Source organism: Rhinoderma darwinii, chromosome 12 (genome assembly GCF_050947455.1).
Source record: "Rhinoderma darwinii isolate aRhiDar2 chromosome 12, aRhiDar2.hap1, whole genome shotgun sequence".
NCBI classification, from domain to species: domain Eukaryota; kingdom Metazoa; phylum Chordata; class Amphibia; order Anura; family Rhinodermatidae; genus Rhinoderma; species Rhinoderma darwinii.
The window spans coordinates 56,349,683-56,372,060 of NC_134698.1; the positions used below are offsets into that span (position 1 = coordinate 56,349,683).

Here is a 22,378-nt window from a genome sequence, read left to right on the forward strand (position 1 = left end):
TAGGATGGGCCGTGCAAGTAGGCAGGGACTGAGTGGCGGGTAGATTAGGGCTCACTTGTCTGTCTCCCTACCCCGCCATTACATAATCGCAGGCCCATATACCTTTTCTACCCTGGTCCCTGACACAACTATGGACCCCCTTGAGACCCTGGCTCAGCAATGTAGGGCCTCTCCCTACAGGTCCAAGCCCTGGCTCAGAGGGGCAACCAGCGTGATGCTACCCTGGTAGTGCCCCCCACCTCACCTCTTGAACCCCACCTCAAGTTGCCTGACCGGTTCTCAGGGGACCGGAAGACTTTTTTCTCCTTTCGGGAGAGTTGTAGGCTCTATTTCCGTCTAAGGCCCCACTCCTCAGGTTCTGAGAGCCAGCGAGTGGGTATAATTATGTCCCGGCTCCAGGACGGGCCCCAAGAATGGGCCTTCTTCTTGGCTCCTGACGCCCCTGAACTTTCCTCTGTTGATCTTTTCTGCTCTCGGGCTCATATATGACGAGACTGACAAGACTGCCTTTGCCGAGAGTCAGCTGGTGACCTTACGTCAGGGTAAGAGACCCGTTGAGGAGTACTGTTCTGACTTTAGGAAGTGGTGTGTAGCTTCTCAGTGGAATGACCCTGCCTTGAGGTGCCAGTTTTGATTGGGTCTGTCGAACGCAACTGAAAGACCTATTAGTTAGCTATCCCTCTTCAGACTCTCTAGGTCAGGTTATGGCTTTAGCGGTACGTCTTGACCGACGTCTCAGGGAACGACGACTTGAACGTTTTTGTGCTTTCTCCTCTGCCTCCCCCATGATGGCTCTCGAGGTTCCGTTGATTCGTTCTTCCACGGAAAACTCGGATGAACCAATGCAACTCGGGGCCTCCATGTCTCCCCAACAACGTAGAGAGCTCCGCAGGAAAAATGGTCTCTGCTTCTACTGTGGGGATGACAAGCATCAAGTGAACAACTGTCCTAGGCGTAAGAATAAGCAGCCGGAAGAACTTCTGCGCCTAAGTGACCATCGGGGAGGTCACTTGGGCGCACAGGTATTTCCCGTAAATATGAAACCTAATAAGATCTTGCTTCCCTTTCAGGTCTCTTTTGAGGATAGGTCTGCTACCGGCAGTGCCTTTGTGGATTCAGGGTCTTCTGCTAATATTATGTCTGTAGAATTTGCTATGTCTCTAGCTATGCCATTGATTGATTTGCCTAAACCTGTCCCGGTAGTGGGTATCGACTCCACTCCACTTGCTAATGGTTATTTTACGCAGCATACCCCTGTTTTTGAACTCCTTGTTGGCTCCATGCATTTGGAGCAGTGCTCTGTACTGGTGATGCAGGGATTATCGTCCGATTTGGTTTTAGGCCTTCCCTGGTTGCAGATGCATAATCCCACGTTTAACTGGAATACTGGGGATCTTACCAAATGGGGTAATGAATGCATGACGTCATGTTTTTCTGTTAATTCTATTTCTCTCCCTGAGGAGGTGAACACTCTACCTGAGTTTATCCAGGACTTCGCTGATGTTTTTTTCTAAAAAGGCCTCCGAAGTGTTACCTCCTCATAGAGCATATGATTGCGCTATCGATTTGGTACCAGAAGCTAAGCTCCCTAAGGGTAGGATATTTAATCGCTCTTGACCCGAACGTGAAGCCATGAGAGAGTATATCCAGGAATGCCGGGCCAAGGGTTACATTCGCCCCTCTACTTCTCCGGTAGGTGCTGACTTCTTCTTCGTAGGGAAGAAGGATGGTGGTCTAAGGCCGTGCATCGATTACCGAAACTTGAATAAGGTCACTGTAAGGAACCAGTATCCCCTTCCTTTGATTCCTGATCTCTTCAATCAGGTTCAGGGGGCCCAATAGTTCTCTAAGCTTGATCTTCGGGGGGCTTATAACCTTATCCGAATCAGAGAGGGGGATGAGTGGAAGACTGCGTTTAACACGCCCAAAGGTCATTTCGAATACCTCGTCGTGCCCTTTGGGTTGTGTAATGCTCCCGCGGTCTTCCAGAATTTCATAAATGAGATTTTAAGAGACTACCTGGGGGTATTTCTTGTAGTGTACCTTGATGACATACTTGTGTTTTCCAAGGACTGGTCCTCCCACATTGAGCATGTCAGGAAGGTGCTCCAGGCCCTTCGGGAAAACAAACTGTTTGCTAAAACCGAAAATGTGTGTTTGGGGTGCAGGAGATACCATTTTAAGGTCAAATCCTCACTCCTCATGAATTCCGCATGGACTCTGCCAAGGTTCAGGCTGTGGCTGAATGGGTCCAACCTGCCTCCCTGAAGGCGTTACAGTGCTTCCTGGGGTTTGCTAATTATTACAGGAGATTTATTGCTAACTTCTCGGTCATCGCTAAGCCTCTTAAAGGGAATGTGTTGCCAGCAAAACATGATTTTTTTTTTTTTTAGTTAAACAATTAGTGTATAGGTGATTAAACATTGTTCTAATTTATTTTATTTTTTTCACGAGTCAGGAAATATTATAAATTGGATTCAATTGGATTCTAATTTATAATATTTCCCATTGCTGGTCACTAGATGGAGCCATTCCCAAAATTGCAGCATTGCATGTGGTAAAGCAACCACATTGCTTTATGCTGCAAAATTGGGTAAAAAGCCCTCGCTCTAGTGAGCTCTCAGCATCCCCCCCTCCTTTATCCTGGCTAGTGGCGGGAAAAACGAGGGGTTTGAACGGTCTAACCTCCTACACTGTGTGTCGTTTTTTGAGCTAACACACAGTGTAGAAGGTTTACATACAGTAGTAAACACACACTGAACACAAACATACATAGAAATCCCTTACCTGCTCCAGTCGCCGCCGCTCCCTCCGGTCCATCCGCTCCGTCTGCTGCCGCTGCTCCATGTGCACAAGTCCGGAAGCCGCGACCGGAAGTAGTAATCTTACTGTCCGGCCGCGACTTCCGGTCCACAGGAAAATGGCGCCGGACGGCGCGCATTTCAAATTGAACTGTGTGGGAGCGGCGCATGCGCCGTTCCCACACAGCGGCGTACATGTTAGTGGATGGAACGGGCCCCATTCGCAGTCCCTATGGGACTGGAGCTGCCGTATTCCATGTCTGTATGTGTCGTTAATCGACACATACAGAAATGGAAAAAAAAATGGCAGCCCCCATAGGGAAGAAAAAGTGTAAAAATAAGAAAAAGTAACACACAAACACACAAATTAATCCAAACGTTTTTAATAAAGCACTAACATCTTTAACATATTAAAAAAATGTTCGTGGTAACACTGTTCCTTTAAGGATCTTACTTGCAAAGGTGCTGATCTCCTCCACTGGCCTCCAGAGGCGGTTCAGGCTTTTGAGGTCCTTAAGAAGTGCTTTATCTTGGCCCCAGTGCTGATTCAGCCTAACCAAATGGAGCCATTCATCGTGGATGTTGACGCCTCCGAGGTGGGAGTGGGTGCTGTCTTATCCCAGGGTACCAGGTCCCTCACCCATCTCCATCCCTGTGCCTACTTCTCCAGGAAGTTCTCCCCCACTGAGAGTAACTATGACATTGGCAACCGCGAACTCTTAGCCATTAAATGGACATTTGAAGAGTGGCGCCACTTCCTCGAGGAGGCTAGGCACCAGGTAACGGTCCTTACCGACCACAAGAATCTGGTTTTCCTAGAATCTGCCCGGAGACTAAACCTGAGACAAACTCGATGGGTGTTGTTTTTTACTAGATTCAACTTTTTGGTCACCTATAGGGCTGGGTCTAAAAATATTAAAGCTGATGAACTGTCGCGTAGCTTCATGGCCAGCCCTCCTTCCGAGGAAGATCCTGCTTGTGTTTTGCCCCCAGGTATAATAATTTCCTCTGTTGATTCTGACTTAGTCAGGCGGTATGGCCCAGTGGGTCCACGAACCCAACGTGACAACCGCATCTCCAACAAAGAGGAGATACTGTTGGAAAGATGATGTGCAAGCATTTTCGAGACTCTATACCATCGTGCTATAAGTTTGTAGCTAGCTTCTTGATAACGAGAGCTGTTAGAAGTCTTGTGGGCCAGAGTAAGAATATGTGTTTGTTTGTGTGGGGGTAAAGGCAAATGTTCAAGTCCAATTCCCATTGTGATATATACTTAGAAGGAGGTTGATTGGGAAGGTTTTGAAGAAAAGTATAAATCACCGATAAGGTGTGACAGGTCAGGCGGGACTCCATACACAGTTCCTCTAGAGAAGTTTTAGAGTCTTGATATAAAGAAAGCGGTGAAATGGAAGTACAAAAATGTCTTAGTTGAAGAGTTCTCCAATGACCTAAGGGTTTAGGCTCAGAGACAAATCAGAGAGAGAAAGAGAGCCATTCCGAGCTAGATAGGAAGTGAGATACTCTGAACCTTCCCACAGTTATTCATGTTTGGAAAACTGGATCCTCTAGATTGGGAGGAAAGAGCAGATTACCTAAAATGGGATACATGGGTGAGTGAATGGGGAGTAGGGACAATCTCACTGAGGAGTTTGAGCAGCATAGCAAGGTGGGACCAATAGTAGGAGATTGGCGAAGGTTTTTCAATTGGTCAGATTCTATCCAAGGGACGGCACGAAGAGGAACATTGGTGAAGCTTTGTTCAAGAGCCATCCAAGGCTTGAAGGACGCATGTTTACACCAGTCGACTACTCGTGAAAGATGAGTGGCAATGTAAAACGATTTGACATCTGGAAGGGGTAGTAGGCCACCAGCTTCTTTAGGTCCACATAGCATCGTGCGTTGGAGTCTAGATGGCCTACCATCCAAAATAAAGGATATTTGCAAGGAGTTAACTATTTTAAAGAATGAAGCTGGTATAGCAATCGGGAGAGTTTGGAAAATGTATAGAAGTCGTGATAAAAATTAATTTTGAAAATGGTACACTTGTTGTCAGCAGCAGGGCAATGCCTGTATTACACAGCCGCAGCCTCCGTATAATGGCAGAGATCAGAGAAACCACTGGTCGCCGCTGCTATTCCCCTGAATGCTGCGATCAAAGCTGACCGCAGCATTCAAGAGGAAAATGAGAAGGGGGGATGCCCCTTGGATCGCGTCAAAGGGAATCCCATATCTGGGCAGACAGCCCAGGGTCCATTGAAGGACCCCAGGGCTGTCTTACCGTATTTCCTGTTGTTATTGCATACTTAGGTATGTCCTAACAACTGCCTGTGTACTATCATCTGCCTGTGTACTGCACAGGCTAATGTACGGTCATATAGATATATGCCAGTACATTAAAGATAAAAAAGTAAATAAATAAAAAAAGTAAAAAAATACACACACATTTTTTTTACAATAACCATTAAAATAAGTGTCCATACATAAAATATACACACATTCGGTATCGTCGCGACCGTCATAACCTGCACAACAAATTTTTTGTATACTTTATGATGTATACATTGTAAAAAAATAAAATAAAAACTGCTTTCTTTCACTTATTAATGTGAGGCACGAGGTGTTATAAATTTAGTACATCCATGTGAATCTCATTAATAGTAATTAACCCCATGATGAACCTCACACATTAACCCAATGTTGTCCATTATCACTGTGAGAAACATGATGGGGTTAATTACTATTAATGGGAAGCACATGGAGGTTCAAAATTCATCACATCACGTGCCTCACATCAGAGAATGGAAGAACTTTTTTTTTTACTATTGTTGGCAAAGTATCGTTTTGGTATCGAGAATCGCAATACTACACAAATTATCGGTATCAAAGTCCAAATTTTGGTATTGTGACAACCCTAGTTACGAAAAATAGTAAGTTGTCCGCATAAGTCGCTACTTTGTCTTCCCTAGTGCCTACTTTGAGACCCATAATATCGGGGTTTGCCCGGACCCGTCGGAGAAATGGTTCCAGAGTCTGAATAAAAATTAAAGGGGAAAGAGGGCATCCGTGTCTGGTTCCATTGTGAATAGGGAATTTCTCAGAGCGGATACCGTTCAGATGGACCCTTGCGGAGGGCTTAGTGTACAAGGGCAGCACCCAGAGAATCATATGGGATTTGAGACCAAGTTGAAGCAGAGTCTCTTCCATATAAATCCAATTAACACTGTCAAAGGCCTTTTCCGCGTCGGTGGATAACCACATGTGTGGTACAGTATGTCAGATGTTTTTGCTTTGCGAATGAGATTTATGGTCTTTGTAGGGTTGTCGCATGCCTCTCTGTCTGCCATAAAACGCGTGTAGTCCATGTGAACGATATCCCCCAACAATGGTGCCAAACGCTCAGAATTTTTGCTAAGAGTTTTATATCTATGTTGAGGAGAGATATCGGTCTGTAACTAGCACATTGGGAAGGGTCTCTACCTGGTTTGGAATCACTGCTGCATGTTCTCTGAGGAAGTCCCGAGGGAATACTGAGGAAGAGGATAAGGAGTTTAGGGAATTAAGCAGATGTGGACTTTCTATAGTTCGCCTCAGGCAGCAAAGGGGCTAGGTTCACCCCTGCCTAGAGGTACATATCACGGAGCTACTCTCCACAGCATCACACGGTCTGCCAACATTACAGATAGGGGTGTAACAAGTAACCCTCAGGCCCCATAGCTAAAAGAGAATGAGGCACCATTCCCGCATGACCACCTTCAGGAGCAAGTCAGTTTAGGGCATGAAAAGCTAATGGCTATTGGTTTCCGCTCTGTAGTGGGAATTCATTAACTTTTCAACGCCAGTTTTCTAATGTAGAAAAGTCGCAAATGCATGAAAAGTTGAGACTTGTGCAAAAAGCTGCAATTTTTGATGCATATACGCCACCCAGCTTCCTGACAAATTTGCTTTCAGTTACACCAAGAACTGGCATACATTATAGCGGAAATCTACGACAGCTCATAGCTTGTGTGGAATTTACTTTCAGGCACATGGACAACAAGAGATGCGTACACCTTTTATTAAAGTAAGCGCATCTTACTCCAGTCCTCTTTATGAAACGTTAGTCTTAACCAGATCTTCCCTTTGAGGGTTAAGGGACTTTGTTATATTTATTGTGTTAAATTGAATTTGGAAATATAAAAGAAATTAGGCGCATCTTACTCCAGCTAGCCTTATATTAAGATTGGCGTATGAAACGCCAGTCTAAATAAATCTCCCCCTGTGTCTTTTCTTCCTCCTCTTTGGTCTACCAGTGATTTGTCTTTGATTTTACAATGCCCATTCCCCGCCCTTCCATTGTTGTGTGGTGTGCATGAGGATTTAGAAGGAGCGCTCCCTTACACAAACACATTCAGCATTCATGTTTTGTCTGTATTGTAAAACGTATGAGTGCTGTGTGAGTGTTCTGTAATGGGGCTGTACAATCGGCAGCATTTTTAGTGTCATCCTTAAAGTATGCAGCATGTCCTATTTTTAACTTTCTATGAGCCATGCTTTTCAGTCAATGTAGCCCTCCAAATACAGAGCACTTTTATTTTCATCTGAGTGCCCGTCACCAGCACAGGAAGGTGCATATTCTCTTTAAACTGAAATATCCCAAAATATCAACAAAGTGTTGTGTTTGAAATCAGGGTAATCTACTTTTAAAATGTTTAATGATTGCTTACTGGCAAAGAAAACACATTAGATACAAATAAAATCTACCATCAAGTGTCCTGCGATCTCGTGAGTTCTTGTATGTTCAGCCCTCTGATGTCTCCAAGCTGTGAACACTCTCCTCCCTTTCTCCCGGAGTTTATCTCCTAGTAATTGATTTAAGGATATTTGTATTTTCATATATGACTTCCTATGAACAATTTGCTATTATTCAAAGTTCATTACAAGATGCTAGATTGCAGCGTTGATAAGTAACAGATAAAGGAGGTGAACAGCCAAGTGGATCAGTAAGAGGAGAGTATAGCGTCACTGCTAAATTTTGCAATAATGTTATGGAGCATCTTGTCAATTATTGTTTGTAGCTGACACCACTCAAACACTTCAGCTTTATTCAAAAGACCTGCTCCATTTTCTAGAGCAGTGGTTCAAAAAGCTTTTTGAGGCCGGGACCCACTTTTGTTTGGGACCCCCCACTACCGTACTTAGCCCTATTTCGTCTGATGTATGTCAACATCATTCGTAGTTAGATGCCTGTACTTAGCTCCATTTGAAAAATAAGTCCATGCAACATCGAAAACAGCGAAAATTGTGCAGGCGGGGGATGGGCCAGGCTCAAGGTTTTCTGCTGCTGTGCGTCGCTGAGGCCCCTTTATGGCTTCTGATGATAGGTCCTGTGATCCAACCCATCCATTAGTGGCCAACAGCAGCATGACTAGGGGTTTAGGGCAGGGGGGTGAAACACATCTGACTGGACCCCAACCCAGTGGGCCTCCCACACAGTATAATGCCTGTATAGCTGCCCCCACACAGTATAATGTCCCTGTAGTGCCTACTCACACAGTATAATGCCCATATAGCTGCCCCAACACAATCTAATGCTGATATAGCTTCCCCACACAGTATAATGCCCCATATTATGCCCCTAAAGTGTCTCACTACACAATATAATGCTTGTAAAGCTGCCTCCACACAGTATAATAACCCCCTTCGTGCCCCCACACACACAGTATGCTGACCCCATAGCTACCCCCACAGGATAATGCCCCTATAGCTGCCCACACACAGTATACTGGCTCTATAGCTGCCCCCATACAGTATAATGCTTCTATAGCTGCCCTCCCCTTAGTATAATGCCGTAAATAGCTGCCCCCACACCGTAAAATGCTCCAATAGCTGTCTCCATACAGTATAATATCCCCATAACCGCCACCTCACAGTATAATGCCCCCACAGCTGCCACCTCACCGTATAATGCCCCACATCTGCCCACACTCAGTATAATGCCCCATAACTGCAACCTCATAGAATAATGCCCCCATAGCTGCCTCCTCACAGCCACAATAGTGAGTGTCTAATAAAATACATACTCACCTATGCCAGTCCCACAACGGGTGGAGGAGATCCTTTTGCTCCTCCGATCTGTGCAGTGTGTGGCTCAGCGCAAACAGGCACACTGTATAATTAGGTCCAAACATCTGTACTGATAAATTACATAATATATTATAGACATACATTTAACCTCTTGCCGACACAGGACGAGAATATTCGTCCTGAGCAGCGGGTGTTTGCCGCATTGGGACAAACATTTTCGTCCTGCAGTTAAATGGTCTCAACCTGTAAACACGCTGTGACAGAACAGTGACTTCAGCTGTCATAGACAATTAAAAAACAAAAAGAATGTGGTTGCATAAGTGTGAACACCCTCTTATAATTGGGAATGTGGTTGTGTTCAGAATTAACCAATCACATTCAAACCCATGTTAAATAGTAGTCAGTACACAGCTGCCATTATTTAAAGTGATTCTGAGTAACCCCCATATAAAGTTCAGCTGTTCCATTAGGATTTCCCTGACCTTTTCTTTGTTTCATGTGACCGCAAAAGCCATGGTCCGTAAAGAGCTTACAACACAGCAAAGGGATGTAATTGTTGAAAGGCATCAGTCAGGAGAAGGGTATCAACGAATTTCCAAGGCATTAGATATACCATAGAACACAGTGAAGATCGTCATCAAGAATTGGATTATATTTGGCACAACAATGAGGGTATGTTCACACGGTAAACAAAAAACGGCTGTAAAATACGGATCTGTTTTCAAGTGAAAACAGCCTCTGATTTTCAGCCATTTTTTAACATCAAGCGTTTTTTGATACGTTTTTTTTTAGACTGAAGATGTGCTGTATGAAGAGGTCAGCCAATCGCGTAGCAGACGGCAGGGCGGTCAAGGGAATGAAGTGAGACATTTTGGAAAATCTATCCACCACCACCCAGATCACACTGCAACTCGCAGAAGAAGGAAGATCCGTGACAAAGTCCATACCGACATGTTGCCATGGGACACCGGGCACAGGCAGTGGTTGGAGCAGGCCAGCAGGTCTGGAGTGAGCAACTTTATGTGCTGCGCATACCGTGCATGAGGAGACAAAGTCCATAACATCTTTGGGCAGCTTGGGCCGCCAGAACTGACGGCTAATTAGATCTTGGGTCTTACGAGCATCCGCATGACCTGCCAGCTTAGAACTGTGACCCCAGCGAAGAATTCTTCCTCGGTCAGCCAGACGTACAAAAGTCCTACCCGGAGGAATGTCTCTAACTTGCAGGGGATACACAGAGAAGATGCAGGATGGGTCAATAATATTCTGTGGGGATTCCATGGCGTCTTCGGTTTCAAAAGATCTAGACAAGGCATCGGCCCTCACATTCTTGTCGGCGGGTTGGTAGTGGAGTTCGAACCGGAACCGAGCAAAGAACAATGACCACCTGGCTTTGCGAGGGTTCAACCGCTGGGCCGTCTGTAGGTAGGTCAAATTGTTGTGATCCGTGAAGATCAGGATAGGATGAACCGCGCCCTACAGTAGATGTCTCCACTCCTGCAGAGCAAGCTTGATGGCCAGTAACTCCCGGTCCCCAATCGAGTAGTTGCGCTCTGCAGAAGAAAACAGCTTGGAATAGTAGCCACATACTACAGCCTTGCCTTTCGATCTTTTCTGGAACAACAGTGCACCAGCACCAACCCAGGAAGCGTCCACCTCTAACGAAAACTGTAGGGATACATCAGGATGGTGCAGAATGGAGGCAGACGTGAAGGCTTTCTTTAAGGATTCAAATGCGGCTTCATCCTCCGAAGTCCACATCTTGGCATTCATACCCTTCTTAGTGAGGGTGGAGATAGGAGCAGTCAAAGATGAGAAGTTGGGGATGAACAGTCGATAGAAGTTGGCGAATCCTAGGAAGCGTTGTATGGCCCTTAAGCCTTGGTGGCGTGGCCACTCCAGGACAGCCTTTACCTTCTGGGGGTCCATCTTGAGGCCCTGATCGGAGATAATATAGCCCAGGAAGGATAGAGACTTCTCAAAAACACACTTCCCCAACTTGGCATAAAGGCGATTCTCTCTTAGACGGAGCAACACCTGGCGGACATGACTCTAATGAGTTACTGGATCTGGGGAAAAAATCAAAATGTCATCAAGACAACACAAACATAAAGGAGATCACGAAAAATGTAATTGACAAATTCTTGAAATACTGCGGTGGCGTTACACAGGCCGAAGGGCATAACTAAGTATTCATAGTGCCCATCACGAGTATTAAAGGCAGTCTTCCATTCGTCACCTCGACTAATCCGAATCAGATTGTAGGCCCCCCGCAGGTCCAGTTTAGAAAAAAATGTTGCCCCCCGTATGCGATCAAACAGTTCAGAAATCAAAGGCAGGGGGTACCTGTTCTTCACCGTGATCTGGTTTAGACCTTGGTAGTCAATGCAAAGACGTAACGATCCATCTTTCCGGTACGCGACGTCAGAAGATAGTCACTGTCCAGGGTGCTGAAAGAGTTAAACGATCGGCAGTAACTGTTTCAGCACCCTGGACAGTGACTTCCGATCACAATATACATCAACCTGTAAAAAAAATAGAAGTTCCTACTTACCGATAACTCCCTGCTTCTTCCTCCAGTCTGACCTCCCGGGATGATGATTCAGTCCAAGTGACCGCTGCAGCCAATCACAGGCCAATCACAGGCTGCAGCCAATCACAGGCCAATCCCAGGCTGCAGCGGTCACATGGACTGCCGCGTCATCCAGGGAGGTCGGGCTGGATGTCAAGAGAGGGACGCGTCACCGTTGCCTTGGTGATGCGTCCCTCTCTTGACATCCAGCCCGACCTCCCTGGATGACGCGGCAGTCCATGTGACCGCTGCAGCCTGGGATTGGCCTGTGATTGGCTGCAGTCTGTGATTGGCTGCAGTGGTCACATTGGCTGAAACGTCATCCAGGGATGTCGGGCCAAATGTCGAGAGGGACGCGTCCCCAAGGCAATGGCCGGGAGGCCAGACTGGAGGAAGAAGCAGGAAGTTCTCGATAAGTACGAACGTTTTTTGTTTTTTTTACATGTTGCTCTATATTGTGATCGGAATTCACTGTCCAGGGTGCTGAAAGAGTTACTGCCGATCAGTTAACTCTTTCAGCATCCTGGACAGTGACTATTTACTGACGTCGCCTAGCAACGCTGCCGTAATGCCGGGTGCACACATGTAGCCACCCGTCATTTCGGGAGCTCCAATTACAGGTTCGGTCAGAACTAGTTCGGTCCGAATCAAACTTTTTCATGAAATTCGGCGAACCAGCCGAACCGAACTTATCATAAGTTCGCTCATCTCTAGTTACGGGAATGAATAGTTTGGAAGAGAGTTCTTGATTCAATATGTTGACGCCCAGGGTTGTCTCTCCAACCAAACCTAGGCGCTGGAGTTTTTTGGCTTGTGAGGACACAGACGCACAACATGGCCAGCGAGGCCGCAATATAAGCAAAGTCCAGAGGTGCGCCTGCGCTGTTTCTTCTGGACCGATAATTTTAGTCGGTATACTTGCATCGGTACCTCGGGCAAAGGAATAGAAGCAGGCAAGAGGGGTTGCTGAAAGTTGGGCGCCAGTCTAGGGCGCCGATGCTCCTGACGAGCTTCGTGAGATCTTTCCCTCAGCCTTATGTCTACCCGAGTGGCAAGCAGAATCAAGTCATCCAAGGCCGAAGGCAGGTCTCGAGCAGCCAGTTCATCCCTGATCTCAGATGACAGGCCATGCCAATAGGATGCCACGAAGGCCTCATTGTTCCAGGATAGCTCTCCTGCCAGAGTCCGGAACTGGATCGTATACTCGCCCACGGAGGTGTCCTCTTGGCGAATGTTGAGGATGGCAGTGGCTGCAGATGAGACTTGCCCAGGCTCCTCAAAAACAGTTCGGAATATTCGCACGAACTCCTGGAAATCTCGGGTCTCGGGTCCTTGACGTTCCCAGAAAGGATTAGCCCATGTTAGGGCCTTGCCAGTCAGGAGGGATATGATGAATGCGATCTTGGCTCCATCTGACAAAAATGCTCGAGAGTGCAGGGTAAAATGAATGTGGCATTGGTTCAGAAACCCCCGACAAGCACTGGCGTCTCCATCGAACCGAGAGGGCGATGGCAGCGAGAATCGGGGATCCGGACAGGAACTGCCAGGAGGAGTAACAGGAGGATCGGCTTGAAGGACTTGCAAAGAGGCAGGAAGAGAAGCAACTAGCGTCCCTAGCTGCTGCATCATAGAGTCCACTGCCACGAGAAGCTGATCCTGCCTGGCTCGGAGATCCAGCAGATCCGCCTGCATGGCTTGGGAGGGTGCCAAGCCCTTGAATTGACCAGCGGAGTCCATGGCCAGAGCGTACTGTCATGAAGCGGGGTGTGGACCCACTGGTCCGTACCGCGAAGCGGAATGGCAGCTGGCCAAACAGGTAAGTACAGAGTTCAATTAGTTCAGCGAGGGTACCTGAGGCAATCGTAGGCAGTAGCGAGGCAGGCACGTCCAGGACCAGGCGGTGGGACGTCATCAGGTGAGGCGTAGCAGATCAAGCGTAGGCTGTTGCATAGCATGGCAATAGCACAGCACGGCAATAGCACTAGGTAGCACGAAACAGGATACGGGATACAGGAGCAAGGTACACTGGGAAACTGGAAGACACTGGGAGACCATAAGTACGACATACGAAGGGTAACGAACAATGCTCTGGCAAAGAGCAAGAGGACAGAGCCCTTTTTATAGCCCAGGGTATCCTGGGCTAGATTGCAGACTTCCTGCAAAAATGCGCGCACTGGCCCTTTAAGGCCGTGCATGCGCGGGCGCGCGCACCCGCCAGAGACACTCGAGGTCCGGAAGTGAGGTAAGATGTCCATGGCCACGGCCGTCGAGGTTAACGACCGAACTACGGACCGTGGCCATAGACGTTACAAATACTATGGCAGAGCAGGAAACTATCCGCTTCCTGCTCTGCCATTCACTCCTCCGGGAGCGCCATAATCCCCGGCCAAAGCATTTCTGATGCTCTGTCCTAGGATTCCGCTCATAGAGGGTGCCACTTACGTCATCACTGTCCGTATATGGACAGTGATGTCAGAGGCACCTCCTGGAGTGCCGGAATTCTCTGGCCAAAGCGTTGCCAATGGCCTGGCTGGAAATTTCGCTCATAGACGGAGCCCCTGACTTCACTGTCCATATAAGGGCAGTGACTTCAGGGGCACCTCCTGCAGCGAAATCTTCGACCAGGGGGACGGCAACGGTCTGGCTGGGGATTCCCCTCCTAGGGGGAGCCACAATGGCTCCATCTACAGGGTAGGGGTGTGGGGTGGCAGTATCTACAGGGGGAGTTTGTGGCACTATCTACAGGGAGGTGTGTGTGGCATCATCTACAGGGGGCTGTGTGGCATTATCTACATGAGGCTATGTGGGGCACTATCTACATCGAGCAGTGTGTTTCACTATCTACTGGGGGCAGTGTGGAGCACCATCTACAAGGGGCACTGAGTGTGGCACTATCTACGCTGGTTTTTACATTGCCAGTACAGGTCCGCCCATATCGCCTAGCCCTAGTGATAAAGTGAGACACCCCCTGCCTGTAAACAATCAGATGAACAGAGAGAGATAATAGCCATCATAGTAGTTGTCAGACAAACTAGTTCAGAAATGGTTGTTTATTTGTATGTAGAAATTCTGGCAAGAAAGCCATGCCCAATGAACACACCCACCAGATAAGCCACACCCCATAAAACACAACCACCAAAGACGCCACACCCTAAGTGTTCCTGGAAAAAAATTCAAGTGTTGACAACTATGATACAAGTGTCCCTCTTTTCAAGTGTCTGTTTGAAAAAGGGACAGTGGCTTGTGGTACAGTAAGGAGGAATCAAAGAGGCCTCCCAAAAAATCTGGTGGATCAAAAATTGAGACCTGGCGAAAGCAGGTCGCTGTGTAAAGAAAACATTATGCTGACTAAATTTAGGGACAATAAAGACGTCTTCATCCTAAAGTCTATTCATGCGGACAGCAGAACCCCTGTTCCTGTAAAAGAAAGTTACCCCACAGCCCTCAAGCCTGTGCGCATTCAAGAGTACAGCCAACACATGGGAGGGGTGAAAATAGCTGACCAATTAGTACAGCCATACCACGGGATGCGGAAGTCATGCATGTGGTATAAAAAGGTTGGAGTGCACTTAAAGGGGTTTTCCAGGAAGGAACAATTTTTGCTATGGGCAGTGCACGAGCACTGAGTTATCTGAAAGAACACAAATAAAATGGGACGGGCATTGAAGCATAATAAAATATTGAATAGGGCAGGCATTGAGGAGGCTGTGGATCAATAGGATGCCTCAAGCCCGGGTCTACGTTAGAAGTTCCTTGTTTGAAGCATCCTGTTTGAGGCATTGGATGACAGCCTCCCCAATGCCAGCACCTTTCATTCTCAGCTTATGTTTCAATGACGGCACCATTTACTTTGCTTTCGTGCTATTCCTAAGTGCTCATACACTGGCCGCCCCTAAAAGTGCTTTTCAGATTTCTACAAACTGGCCACGTTTCCTGAGTGACTCATGACTCCCTCTAATATTGGTCCAGCCATCAGAGCTAAATTATTGGCAGTGGCAGGATTGGAGGTGAGGAGATGCTTTGGCTTAGTTACACCTTGATCCTATTCAGGGTCAGATCAAGGTCTGTAAAGGCAAAACAATGTTTGTGGGACTCCTCACCATACAGCGCCCAAATAGTGATGCTTTACAATAACTAAATAATAGCTTTGTAGTGTAGCCATAATCCCTGTTAACTGATAAACGATAAGACTAAGGGCTTATTTAAACGAAGGTGTAATACGTCCGTGCAACGCGCGTGATTTTCACGCGCCTCGCACGGACCTATGTTAGTCTATGGGGCCGTGCAGACAATCCGTGATTTTTGCGCAGCGTGAGTCCGCTGCGTAAAACTCACGACATGTCCTATATTTGTGCGTTGTTCGCGCATCACGCACCCATTGAAGTCAATGGGTGAGTGAAAATCACTCGCAGCACACGGAAGCACTTCCATGTGACGAGCGTGATTCGCGCAACAGCAGTAAAACTATGAATGAAAACAGAAAAGCACCACGTGCTTTTCTGTTTACAAACATACAGAGTGTCATAATGATGGCAGCTGCGCGAAAATCACGCAGCCGCGCACCATATGATGCTGCCACACAGAGCTGTTAAGTACATTTTGCGCTCGCAAAAAGCCGCTTTTTTTGCGCGAGCAAAACGCACACGCTCGTGTAAATCCGGCCTTAGGATGAAGTGTGGGAAATATTTATTGCCACTCCCTACTTTAGTATTGGGAATGTAAAATCGCTTTGAATCCATTTTGGTGACTTTGATCTAATTATAGTCTAATAGTAACATAGTGTGGAAGGCCGAAAAAATACATCAGTTCAGCCTGTTATTCTGCGATGTACGACCAGGGGAAGGCAAAGTTCACATGAGGAAAAGGACAATTTTCCTCTTCTTAGGGGAAAAATTCCTTCCCGACTCCTCCAATATGGCAATCGGAATAAATCCCTGGATCAACGACCAATCTACAGTAATCTAGTAAACATAACTTGTAATATTATTACACTCAAGAAAGACATCCAGGTCTCAATGGAACTTTTCAGTGACTTCACGTTTGGGATAAACTGGCAGTAGAAATTTGTGAATCCTAGAAATCGCTGTATAGCCCGAAGGTCCTGAGGTCGTGGCCACTCCAAGACCGACTTCACCTTCTCTGGATCCATCTTGAGTCCACGATTGGAGACAATGTAGCCCAGGAAAGGCAGAGAATTCCTCTCTAATATCTGGTGAGTAGATCAGGATGTCATCCAAATATAACACCACGCAGACATAGGGGAGATCCCAGAAGATGTCAATCATGAATTCCTGAAATACCACTGGAGCATTACACAGACCAATGGGCATCATGAGATACTTGTAGTGTCTGTCTCCAATGTTGAATGCGGTCTTCCATTCGTCACCTTGACGGATCTGGATCAGGTTGTAAGCCCCTCGCAAGTCCAGCTTGGTAAAATTCTTGGCTCCACGAACGCGATCAAGGAGCTCCGAGATCAACAGCAAGGGATACTTGTTCTTGACCGTGATTTGGTTAAGACCACGGTAATCAATACATGGTTGAAGTGATCCATCTTTCTTTTTAACGAAGAAGAACCCGACTCCGGCTGAAGAAGAAGACTTCCGGATGAACCCACTCTCAAGTTTCTCCTTGACATAGGCCGACATAGCTTGGGTCTCTGGCAAGGAGAGAGGACATACTCGTCCACTAGGAGGTGAGACGTCTGGGAGCAGTTCAATATGGCAATCGTAGGAACGATGAGGAGGAAGAACTTCTGCCTCCTTTTTACTGAAGACATCTGCAAAACCAGTATAGTGTGTAGGTAGTCCCGAGAGTGACTGAGGCAGAGGAGACTGGATAGGACGAACCTGTGGAGACACTTGGAGCCCCGTTCGAGGACCTCTCCGGAGTTCCAATCGAGAACCGGGGCATGTAAACGAAGCAAAGGCAGGCCCAGCAGAATAGGGTTGACGGCTTTAGACTGGATGTAGAAGACAATCTGTTCTGTGTTGAGGATTGAGACTTGAAGTCTCAGTGGTTTTGTCATGAACAGTATAGGATTGGGCAGAGGTTGCCCATTCACAGAAGCAGCTGCCAGGGGCCTCTCTAGTGGAACCGTGGGCAAATGGAGACTATCTAATAGATCCTGCTGAATAAAATTTGCAGCGGCTCTGGAGTCCAGATAGGCAGAGACATTATGTGATTTGTTACCGGTAATAATGTTCACTGGAATGGACAGTTTGGGAGAGGATTTGGTAGTTGCCGTCGTTCCACCTAGGGTTGTTTCTCCAACGAACCCTAGGTGCTGAAGTTTCCAGGCTTCTGAGGACATCGACGCACAAAATGCCCTCCGTGGCCGGAATAAAAACATAGTCCAGAAGTGCATCTATGCTGTTTCTCCTGGTCGGATAATTTGAGCCAGTCCACTTGCATGGGTTCCTCAGGTGGAACAACAGAAGAGAGCAGTAGTGGTCGCTGGAACTTTTGTGCCATTCTGGGGAGCTTTCTGTCTTGGCAAACCTCCTGGGCTAGTTCCTGGATTCTCATGTCAATCCGGGTCGCCAACAAAACGAGGGCATCCAGGGTGGATGGGAGGTCACAAGTGGCAAGCTTGTTCTTTATTTGCGGGGACAGTCCTTGCCTTGTTCCAGGCAAGTTCTGCCGCCTGGGTACGGAACTGGATAGCATATTCTCCAACCGTGGTTTCTCCTTGACGGAGGGTCAGAAGAGATGCAGCTGCAGAAGATGACCGACCAGGTTCCTCAAAGACAGTGCAGAAATTTTGTAGAAACAATTGTAAATTGGAGGTTTCCGGACCCTCGCGTTCCCATATGGGATTAGCCTATGCCAGGACCTTGGCAGAGAGGAAGAAGACTATGAAAGCGATCTTGGTCTCATCGGAGGGAAGCAAACTTGCGTACAGCTTGAAGTGGATCTGGCGTTGGTTAATGAAACCTCTGCAGGTCTTCGCATCACCGGCATAGCGGGGTGGTAGCGGCAGAGACATTCTGGAATCGCAACTGACAGGAGGGGTCCTTTTAATAGTCCAGTGCACAAAGGGATTGGCTGGGGAACTTTTACTTTGCTGAGCACATCCAATGAGTCATGCCGGTCCGACTTACCTACTCATAGAAACTTATCAGTTTAGTTTGACAGGACCAATCCCACATAAACCCATGCTGATAAGGAGTTATAGATTTATTTCCATGAAGATGCTGCAGGATAGTATTTCTATTAAAAGACCTTCAAGAATTTTACCCACAATAAAGGTTAAACTTACAGGCCTATAGTTTTTTGAGTATTGGCACCATGCGCCAGTCGTGTGGAACAGACCCTGATATAGACATTTTTAACATAAGAAATAATGGTCTGACTGTTACTGTACTAAAAGGCTATGGAAACGCAGGATCCAGCTGTTATGGATCACATCTAAGTTATGAACCCTGCTTCTATGTATCCAGGATACATAGAAACTGTATCTCAAAAAGGAACAGGTTTTTTTTTAAAAATAAAAACCAATTACAAAGTTGCACTAAATACTATAATACATTGTTCTAAAAAAAAAAAAAGTCTTCAAAGGTTTCCATAGCCTTTTATTCCCTTTTGATCTTTTTAAGGCGGCTCTGCACTTTTTCTTTTGTTAGACAGATGACATTTAACGGAGAATCTACTTTATTCCCCTGCATTTCACCTGACATTTTATTCTCCTCTGTGAACACAGTAGAGAAAAAAAACTGTTTCATAAATTAACTCTTTTATTTTTTTTCCCCACTAAAGTTTTTATTGATTTTTTTTTTAAAGAAAAACAGACAGAACTGGACGAGGAGGGTTCTCAACATGAGGATCTCCTTGTCGCACATAGACATAGAATATCACTTACAAAGCGTAAAAAACACAACAAACATCACAAATTAACTTTTTTATATGAATTCCACAATTTCTTACAAAGAACACAAATAAAACTAACACAATCTGCTTACACTGTGCTATAGCAATCCCTATGGTAATTACCACTAGGTGGTGCCAGCATTCTCCTAGTCATTTAAAAAGTGATTGTAAGAAATACAATTAACGGGTACACCCCTGATTTCAAAGTGTTGCTAGCTGGTCTGATATGATTGAATTTATTATGACTGGTTGTATTGTTATCTTGAGTTCTGAAGAACTATATGGTCACCTTTAGGCTGGGTTCACACGACCTATTTTCAGATGTAATGGAGGCGTTTTACGCCTCGAATTACGTCTGAAAAAACGGCTCCAATACGTTGGCAAACATCTGCCAATTACTTTCACTGGGCTTTATGATGTACTGTGCCGACGACCAGTCATTTTACGCGTCGCTGTCAAAAGACGGTGCGTAAAATTACAGCCTAGTCAAAAGAAGTGCAGGGCACTTCTTGGGAAGTTTTTGGAGCCGTTTTCTAATAGACTCCAATGAAAACAGCTAAAAAAACGGCCGTAAAAAACGCAGCGAAAACGGCGCGAAAAACGCGAGTTTCTCAAAAAACGCCTGAAAATCAGGGGCTGTTTTCCCTTGAAAACAGCTCCGTATTTTGAGACGTTTTTGACTCTGCATGTGAACATACCCGAATAGAAACTGTTACAATCAGGTTTTTGGAGTAGACGTGGAGTTAAAAATGTTGCTGGCACAAACTCCCTATTTAGAAAGCATATTACTGCCATTCTTGCATGTTTTTGTAATGACAGGGATAGGGAAACAGACAAGTGAGTCCTAATCTACCCGCCACTCAGTCCCTGCCTACTTGCAACGACCCGCCCTAGGCGACGGGGTACAACTGGGCGACGGTCGCTACACTCCGTAAGTGCACGACAGACAACCAGACAAGGAAACACAGAACAAAGGGAAGCGGGGCAGTTGCCCACGGCAACACCGTGAGCAACACGAGTAGTAAACGAGCCGAGTAAAACCAGGAGAGTACGAGGTGCCAAACGCAGAGCAGGAGAGTAGTGAACAAGCCGAGTCAAACCAGGAGTGTACGAGGTACCAAACGCAGAGCAGAAGAGTAGTCAGTAAGCCAGGGTCAATACGAAGCAGGGACAAGTAGTTCAAGAAGCTGCAGCAGGGCCAGGAAACCAACAGAGAAGAATCACAAGCAAAGGAGGAACAGGAAAGGCAGGTATAAATAGACAGAGGGCGGGAGCTAGCTCCGTCTGGCCAGGCTGTGATAGGCTCTCCCACTCCTAAGCCTGCCATCCTGAGTGGTGGAAGATGGAGTCAGTCTCACAGACATAGAAGCAGGTGCAGACTGATTATCTATGGGCGTGGATACAGAAGCTGTGCCTGGCAGATCCTTAACAGTTTTTCATTAAGGATGATTGTCTCCTGTTTCGGGGATTCGTCTAATTTGTTGCCAAGTGTGTTAAATTTATAAATGTGAAGTGTTAACATTTTTACTTAAAAAAAAAAAAAAGACCTGTTGGCTAGCCTACACTAGGAGACAAACAGAAAAAATGGGACATAAAGATCATCAAAACCACAAAAAAGGCCATACTCACTAGGTAGGTGGGTGGGTGAAAACCCGTTCCCATCAGGACGCAGACGGGTCAAAGAATGCTGCAGAAGGAGTGTGCATTAAGTAGTGATAGCCCCTCCCACTAGTCTTGAGGGGAGTGGCGGACTAAGTGCTCAAAGGTGTGCGATAAATGAGTGTCAGTGTAGTGCTAGGGTGTGAATGGATGGTAAAAAATAAATATGTATGTATGAAAGTGTGTAATAATGTAAAAAAAAAAAAATAAATAAATAAATAAATGTGATAAATAGGGGTCAGTGCTGTGAATAGTACATGGGGTGTCAGTACTATGTGTAATACGTGGAGGGATAATGTGTTGTGGTTTAGCCTACACTAGGGCGGATGAGTCATACATTGGGCCGTACATCTCCAAATCCACCAAGTTTCTGTGTTTCTGGGACTTCAGGGTAGGGCCAGACGGAGCGGCCCTGACACGATCACAAGGCGGTTAACAACCGCGACGGCACCATGTTCGGTGCGGCTGTCAAACAGCCTGTTAGTGGCGGGTAAACCGTCCCTTTATCTGCAAAATCATGCGGCCATGAATTAATACACCCTTTATGGCCGCACGATTTTGCAAATTACAAAAACTTACCCCCTATTCATTCTCTATGGCAGCGCCGGAAAAAGCCGAACACTGCACTCGGCTATCTCCGGCGCTCCCATAGAGAATGAATGGAGCGGCAGTGCGCATGCGCATGTAACCGGAATACCTCTTAATGAGGTATTCGTCAGCCGCTCCTACATAGTGCCAGTGCGGTTATTGGCCACGTTGCGACCGTGTCAGGGCCGCTCCGTGTGGCCGTACCCTAATCCTTACACTGCCACTTAAGAGAGTGTTAACGTATATTATCTCTGTGCTGTGATATCACTAATCCCTGTTCTGTGACATCACTAAATGTATCATCCCTGTTCTGTGACATCACTACAGATATTATCCCTGTTCTGTGATATCACGGTTTGTGATTATTTTTATTCCTGAGCTGGAACTTCACTTTAGCCATTACTTGTGTGCTGTGACATCAGCATCTTTATTAGCTCTTTGTAGAGATATTTCTGTGTTTTAATATTCCTGTACTGTGGCATCAGAGTTTATTATCCCTGTACTAAGGTGTCGCTATGTTTTATAATCCCTGTACTGTGACCACTGTATTTACTATACATGTATTGTCAGGTCACTGTTTATTATCCCTGTGGTAGGATATTACTATGTGAATTACCCACATAATCTCACTGGGTCCATTTTCAGGCACATACGTATATGAGGTTGCAGTCACACCTGGGAACTGGTCTCATAGTTCTGCTACATAAACTAATACCAATAAATTGCATATTGCGTATAAGATTTTTCAGTATTAACAGGTAATTTAGAAAGTAATGGCCATTAATTCTTATTATGTACATGGAACCAATATATTCTACATCACTGA

At 46.2% G+C, this 22,378-nt stretch overlaps 1 protein-coding gene across 1 annotated transcript in view; it reads right to left on the reverse strand.

Moving 5' to 3' along the window:
- The window catches only part of LOC142664435 (putative N-acetylated-alpha-linked acidic dipeptidase), a 96,317-nt gene extending 79,233 nt beyond the window's left edge, over positions 1–17,084 (reverse strand). The window contains exon 1 of the mRNA XM_075843501.1: positions 16,777–17,084. Coding sequence (XP_075699616.1) covers positions 16,777–17,084 — 308 coding nt within the window. The remainder of the gene's footprint in view (positions 1–16,776) is intronic.
- Between the last annotated feature and the right edge of the window lie 5,294 nt (positions 17,085–22,378).